A 7,241-nucleotide genomic window follows, 5' to 3' on the forward strand; every position below is an offset into this window, starting at 1 on the left:
AACAGTTATTTATGGTAATAGATTTATTTTATTTTGAAACCAGATACCGGATGTCAAAACAAACCAAAATATTCTTTGCACAAGTTGAATAGCAAGAGGACATATTTATAACTCTCAAACTGGAACAATTTTTTGTCACATTTCAACCACAAACCTCAATGTAATTTATCGGGATACAAGGGTTTCAAATTATTTTTACAAATAAAAATATGAAGGTTAATTTTGTTTTCAGCCTAATTTACTCTGATCTCCTTTAATAAATCCTGTGTCATCTCAGATAGCCCACATCTTTACTTCATGCCTTCCTCCCTTCTCTCTGCCCACTTTCTGTCCTAGTGCCACAAAAACCATCAAAAAATGTAAGACTGTGGTAAACACTAACTTTCCAGCAGGACAACAATTCTTAAGGAAGAAGGCTTTTTCTTGTCCCTTAACAACTAAGTCCTATTTCTGTCACATGTTGTTTATTTCATAAAATATGCCATAGATTGATAAAGATACTTTACAAGGCTTTGTATTTACCTTGTGTTTTAGCACAGGTTTCAATCACCTCTAAATTTCTGTTTCCTGTCCGTTAGCTTTGTGAAGGGCTACCCTCCAAACTCCCCCTATATCGGCAGCTCTCCAACTCTGTGCCACCTGCTGCCACAGAAAGCTCCGTTCTGCTGCCTTCGCCTCGATAAGGTGAAGATGAAATGGCTGTGTAACATTTCCCTACATCTTTTCTCTCTCTTTCTTCCTCGTACTCATTACAGAGACAATAAGTAAGGTGATTTCTCTGCTAAAAGCCTGACGACTTCCTGCTGAACTCTGTCTCCACCCAGGGCTGCACACATAACAGCTTTGAGGATGCCAAGGCCTACGGCTTCAAGAATAAGCTGATTATAGTGTCTGCAGAGACGGCAGGAAATGGGCTCTATAACTTCATAGTTCCCCTGCGAGCTTATTATCGGCCCAGAAAGGAGCTCAACCCAATAGTGCTGCTACTGGACTATCCGTAAGACTCCTCAACTTCTGTTCCAGCCTCATGTGTGACTGTTTTTACTCGTACAAAGATGCAGAACCAGTGGAAATGCTGTAATTACATTAGGAACTAATGACTACACCTAATGGCTTTTTAATTTGCAGTCATTTCAAAACAAGCTTCGAAAGCATCTGTACATCCCTGAGTTTGTTTATGCAAACATCCATTCATTTTTTTTTTTGATTAGTTATTTTTCTGTTTAAATTTTCAATCACTTTTGCCACAAAGCGAAAAAGAAAATCACACAAATGTGGAGCCAGGAAATGTCTGGCTCTCGTTGAATTTCCATTAGCAGCTCATTTTTTAGCGAGTCCTCCCACTGCTTTGCTCAATTAAATATTGATTCCACTTCCTTTTCGAGGGAAATTCTAGCAAATATTCCCATTCCTCATCAGCACGCAAATTTCAGGAAAACATTCAAATTGTTTCATAATCTGTCAGTGAGGTTTTGTTCCATAATTTCTGTTTCCTGCAGACCAGACAACCACTTCTTAGAGGCCATTTGCTGCTTTCCAATGGTTTACTTCATGGCTGGAACTATTGATAAGTAAGTGATCTGAAGTGTGACATGATGATTATTTGAAGCAGAAAAGCAGTAATACCAGAGTCCCTAAATGCTTGTTTCTCAAACGCATCAGTTTGGACAACCTGCTCCAGTGTGGAATAATCTATGCTGATAACTTGGTGGTTGTGGACAAGGAGAGCACCATGAGCGCTGAGGAAGACTACATGGCAGACGCCAAGACTATTGTCAATGTCCAGACAATGTTCAGGTAACAAATGGAGAGGCTCACTGTTTACAAATATGAACTCTGAAGCCTAATGCTTCAGCTCTAGTGAAAACCGGATTCACTTAATGGATCCTGTCTCTTTTCACTACTTCAGATAACAAAATGAGTTTGTTTTAAACTAACACTTAGCTGTGAAAGAATTAAAAACACCTATGGTTGTTCTGAATGGGCTTCTTCTGAGTACAAAGCTTTTGTTTCCCTGAAAAAAGAGCCCTTCATCTTTCCTCTTCCTCACTCAGATTGTTCCCCAGCCTCAGCATCATCACGGAGCTCACACATCCGTCCAACATGAGGTTCATGCAGTTCAGAGCGAAGGACTGCTACTCCCTCGCTCTGTCCAAACTGGAGAAGGTTGGTGTTTCTAGACAGATCTTTACCTTAGAACATTGTTTTTTTCTGTTTGACAGAGACAAAAACCTATTTTGCAGCTACTTGGTGAGCAAATATATAACATTATGGCACTATTATTATTATTTATTTATTTTTGTTTTTTTACTTTGGTAGACCGTACGTACCCTTATGTCTTGACTAGTTTGCCTGTCAGAAAACGTAATAGTTTAAGTATTTTCCCATCAGCCAGTAATATCTGTTTTTGACCAAAAGTTGTTCTATAAAAGCAGTCTGATGATAGATGAATAACACCAGACTGGAGTAAACAAAACTAATAAATTTTAACATAAACCTTACACTGCACAAAGATAAAACAAATTCACCTGGTGATGCTTTGGTGAGTTATGTAGACCATCTGAAAATTAGTTATTATACATTCTTGCAACTCAGTTCAATTGAGTTTATTTCAAACTTCTTGTTCCATTCCATTCCATTTTAAAAATGAAACAAGTTCAATTTACATCCGACTAAAAATAATCTTTTTGTCCAAATCCAGTTCAAATCACTTCAGTTGATTCCAGAACAATCCACACATTTAAATTGAGTTGGATCTAATTATATACTAAAATAAGTCTAATTGAGAAAGCTGAGCTGTTGAGTCAAAATTATCTGTCCAATAATCCTTCATCCTGACCAAGAACATGGCGACAGTAGAGAGGAACCACTCCTCTTTAACAGGAATCTGTGTGCAAAACTTTGTCGATATTCTGCTAATCTCAAACAACACAGTTTTGTAATCGTTGTGTTTCTAGTAAATAAGAAACTAGGTTTAAATCACATGTGAATAAGTTTATTCACTTGATAAGTCACTGAAAAACAAGCCGCAGGAAGGAGACACAGCTGAACAGAGACATTGACTACGGAAACTGTGGGTAAGAAAACATTTTCTGTGGAGTCGTTTCTGTAAAACACTGAGATGACGACACCAGTTGGCCCCTCAGTGGCTATACTTTTAAACGAGACACAACTAAGCAAAGAAACTTTGGACTAGATGTACACAACAGGCCAAAAGTTTGGAAGCTAGATTCATTTTCCACAGATGTTTCACTGATTTACTTGGACCAAAATAAATTGCTCTAAAAAGAGTTACTAATAGAATCGGTGTTTTGTTTATTTTCCAGTTGTTTTTGCATGGACTTGGTTTTTTTCCATGTATATCAATGAACGAAAAGTCTGAATATACAGTAAGTACATCCCACCTTTTTTAAAGAAAAAAGGTAATTGTGAAGAGAAGCTTAGAGTTGCTTCCGAAACTGCTTGCAAACTTTTGGCCTGTAGTGTATTCCATAGAAAAAATATTTGTCCATCCGATAATTTCTTACCCTGCATCACCAAATAGTTATATTCAGGTTTTTTTCCTTTATGTAAAGAATCCTTATTCATTTTGTTAATGTTTTTCAAATATTTCACATAAAACTTAAAAAGTATTTGAACTTATTAAACCTAACAATTTAAGTCTAAAGTTGAGTCAAAACATTTTTCCCTTCAACACTACAAACACACAAAATCCTACAAAGTATTTTTGTCTAGTTTATACCGCAAATGGCTTAGTTTTGTCTTATTCCAAGTGTACTAACTCATAAGTAACTTTTCACAAAGATTGAGGAGTTGGTTGGTTGATTTTTAAAAAAGTTCCACTGGCAGATTTTTGTTCTCATATCACCTTTCTAATTTTTTTGCCCAACGTCTTTGCCTAAAGCATCTTCAAAATAGTGACTATCATTAAACATTATTATTTTAAGAAGGTGACAATATAACAAGACATTTTCCCATGTTATAATTTTAAAAAACTAGTAGATTTTTATGAATATTATTGACTTAAAACCAACTTAAATCTTGCTGAAAAGTTACTTATAATTTAGTTCTAAGATATTTGCAGTAGAAACTTCACAAAAGTACTTGGTAATTTTTTGTGTTTGTGCAGAGCATGCTGGTGCAAAATAAAAGAACAACTGCTGAGTAAGCAGATTCAAATGTTTTTGTTTATACTTGGACATTTTCTTCCCTCATTTTTCAGATTGAGCGCGATAAGGGCTCCAACCTGGCCTTCATGTTCCGGCTGCCGTTCGCTGCCGGCAGGGTGTTCAGCATCAGCATGCTCGACACGCTGCTGTATCAGGTGGGGAAGCAGAGCTGCAGAGTTGACCTTTAGTACTTTACAGAAAAGAGTAAAATGATAATAGACTTGTACAGATCTGTTGCAGAGCCTAATTTCTCTTGCTGTTCCACCTCAGGTAAATTATCACACAGCGTTTTTTTTCCTTGTCTTTTGACAGTCGTTTGTTAAGGATTACATGATCGCTATTACACGGCTTCTGCTCGGACTGGACACCACGCCCGGATCTGGCTACCTGTGTGTTGTACGTAACAAAACATGAGAGTTTCAGTAGATCAAACGTGAGCGATATGAATCAACCCGATCGCTTTTTTTCTCCGTCCTCAGATGAAAATCACGGAGGAAGATTTGTGGATCAGGACTTACGGCCGACTCTTCCAGAAATTTTGTTCTTCCAGTGCTGAAATTCCCATTGGGATCTACCGCACTGAGTCGCACATGTTCTCTACGTCGGAGGCAAGCGAAGTTTGATAAATCGCCTCATTTCACATCCGGACCGACCCATGAAATCTGGCTTTATTTTCCATCTTATTTTTAAATCACAGAGTTTTATTTAAATAGAAGGAGTCATAACTTTGGGTTATCTTTATTCTTTTTTACTGATTCTTTCTATTTGCCTTATGTTTCTTGTTACTTTTGCTTTGCTCCACTTTAAGTGGATTTTCTTACCTTGTTTGCTTCATTACTTGTTGTATTAGACCAACGTTGCAGGCTGACAGCAGCTAATACAAAACAGAAGAGAGAAATTAAGTTTTTGCCTGGTTAACTCTATTTATTTTGTGCTTCATTTGACAGTGATGAATTATTTCATTTAATTTCAAACAAATAAATTGGTTTCAGGTCATTTTATCCTTTTACCAATTCAGATATTAAAAGTTCGTACACCCCTGCTGCAATTCCACAAGACATAAAAGTAATGGACAGATTTAATTTCAGTATTTTTCCACCTTTAGTTTTACACATCCTATATAACTTTTAAAATTTTCCCCTTCAAATTTGTTTTTCAAGTATATATCGTATTAAGGATGTAAAATAGTTTTCATTTGGTAACTACAATTTCACATATTGTCCTTCCCTGCTGTTATTTTGTTCCCATAAGTAAATAATTGCAAATATGTTTTTCTTTTCATGCTTAAGTATTTAAAAACATTGTTGAAATTAATTGTGTAATTTCATTTGATTGTGTAACATTTCATATAAACTTTATAGCCTTTTATAAAGTATGACAGATTATGACCTTAAAATCAAACCAAATTAACTACAAGTAGAGTTTTTTTTCTCAGTCATAAGTCATATCTCTTTACATTAACCTATATATACAGTTTAGAAAATTACTTTAAATCATTTTTGTTGCCAAAGTGTGTATGAATTCACCCCTGGTGCGTTAGCGTTCCCTGAAACATTTGGGTACAAAATGACCAAAACAATTGAAATATGAATGAGTGAAGTAGTGAAACGACCAGCAGCCAATTTAATTGCTAACTTGAATTAAATGAATATGAACATTTCTATGGTTAATTTCCTACTGTGTAAGTGAATTTTGAAATAGTAAATATGCAATATTTACTATTTAACAAGCCGATTTTTAAGCTTCAATGATTTCCTTTGCTTTGAATGCTTCATCTTTCATTGCATCTTTTTTTGTCTGGATGTCTCCTTGGCCTTCTCTTTCAGAGGAAGGACAGTAATGTGCAGGTGAGTCTCTGTTTTGATAATCTACCTGATTAGCAGAAGTAAGACAGAGAAAAAGGTGTGCATCAGAGACAAATGTTTGTTGCTCTCAAAGTTTCATAGAAAGCTATTTCCTCTTCCCCTTGCTGTTGTAGTCTCAAGTGTCCATCAATGCCGAGCATGGGGAGGAACATCAGGGCCGCGCCGGGTCCTGGAAAGAGAAAACAGCCCACAGAAACTCCACCACGAGTGACCAATCAGAGCATCCGCTGCTGAGGAAGAAGAGCATGCAGTGGGCTCGGCGGCTGAGCAGGAAGAACGTCAAACCGGCGAGCAGAGCGGAGCGCATTTCGCAGCAGAGACTCAACCTGTACCGGCGCTCTGAGAGGCAGGAGCTGTCGGAGCTGGTCAAGAACCGGATGAAGCATCTGGGCCTCCCGACTGTGGGATACGGTGAGCGCCACTGTTTAAGGAATGCAAACATCAGACAATATTTATTGTGTAAAATACTTGAATACAGTTGCTGACAATTATCTGTGTTTATCTTCCTTCCATCCAATTGTGATGATCATTTCCTCTCAAAAATTATTAATGCAACTGTGAATGTTTGCTGCAGATTGGAGGGGTAGTTCAATAAATAATTTGAATTTTGGAGGCAGATGTAATGTAGTTGGTTGAATTTATACTCAGTGAGCAAACTTTACACAGATTGACAAATTTAGATCTGCAAACTGGCGAAATCTGGAAAAGAGTGAAGAAATTTTCTGAAATAATATATTCAGTGCAGTTTAATTTATTTTGTCATGACAAAAATATAATTTATTCTGATTACAGTTGTACATCTACTGGTGCAAAACTGAGACACTATTTAAAATGCAGGAACGACTTTAAAGGTCATTCCAGAGAAAGCTAGACATCAGATCTGCGTTTTGCATTTTTTAATCATCCAGCCCATTTATCTATATATAATTAACCTGACGAGCCCACAGTCTCAACCTTTACTTAATTTTCCTTTTGTCAAACGCCACCGTGTGGTTTATTCCCACCAAACTGAATCCAGTGCTAACATGGAGCTAAAACACTTTTACGCCTCTCACACTATCAGATTCTGTGGCGTAGGAAGACGCCATAGTGAACAAATGCTCTAGCACTAATGTTGCACCAATGACCCAGGAGCATTACCGTATTTTCCGCACTATAAGACGCACCTAAAAACCTTCAATTTCCTCAAAAGCCGACAGTGCGCCTT

General features: G+C 37.0%; 1 protein-coding gene across 18 annotated transcripts in view; it reads left to right on the plus strand.

Annotated features, from left to right (window-relative positions):
* Positions 1 to 7,241, plus strand: part of kcnt1b (potassium sodium-activated channel subfamily T member 1b) — an 86,763-nt gene that overhangs the window by 66,866 nt on the left and 12,656 nt on the right. For 12 of the 18 annotated variants that reach the window (XM_015017466.1, XM_015017467.1, XM_015017472.1 and 9 more), the window contains 10 exons: positions 579 to 684; positions 825 to 997; positions 1,500 to 1,571; positions 1,663 to 1,797; positions 2,055 to 2,166; positions 4,223 to 4,324; positions 4,482 to 4,565; positions 4,649 to 4,777; positions 5,996 to 6,016; positions 6,148 to 6,445. In XM_015017466.1, coding sequence (XP_014872952.1) covers positions 579 to 684; positions 825 to 997; positions 1,500 to 1,571; positions 1,663 to 1,797; positions 2,055 to 2,166; positions 4,223 to 4,324; positions 4,482 to 4,565; positions 4,649 to 4,777; positions 5,996 to 6,016; positions 6,148 to 6,445 — 1,232 coding nt within the window. The remainder of the gene's footprint in view (positions 1 to 578; positions 685 to 824; positions 998 to 1,499; positions 1,572 to 1,662; positions 1,798 to 2,054; positions 2,167 to 4,222; positions 4,325 to 4,481; positions 4,566 to 4,648; positions 4,778 to 5,995; positions 6,017 to 6,147; positions 6,446 to 7,241) is intronic. The other 6 variants (XM_015017479.1, XM_015017469.1, XM_015017475.1 and 3 more) reach the window with 1 other exon arrangement.

Source organism: Poecilia latipinna, unplaced genomic scaffold (genome assembly GCF_001443285.1).
Source record: "Poecilia latipinna isolate Pla-1442-1.1 unplaced genomic scaffold, P_latipinna-1.0 Scaffold2148, whole genome shotgun sequence".
NCBI classification, from domain to species: domain Eukaryota; kingdom Metazoa; phylum Chordata; class Actinopteri; order Cyprinodontiformes; family Poeciliidae; genus Poecilia; species Poecilia latipinna.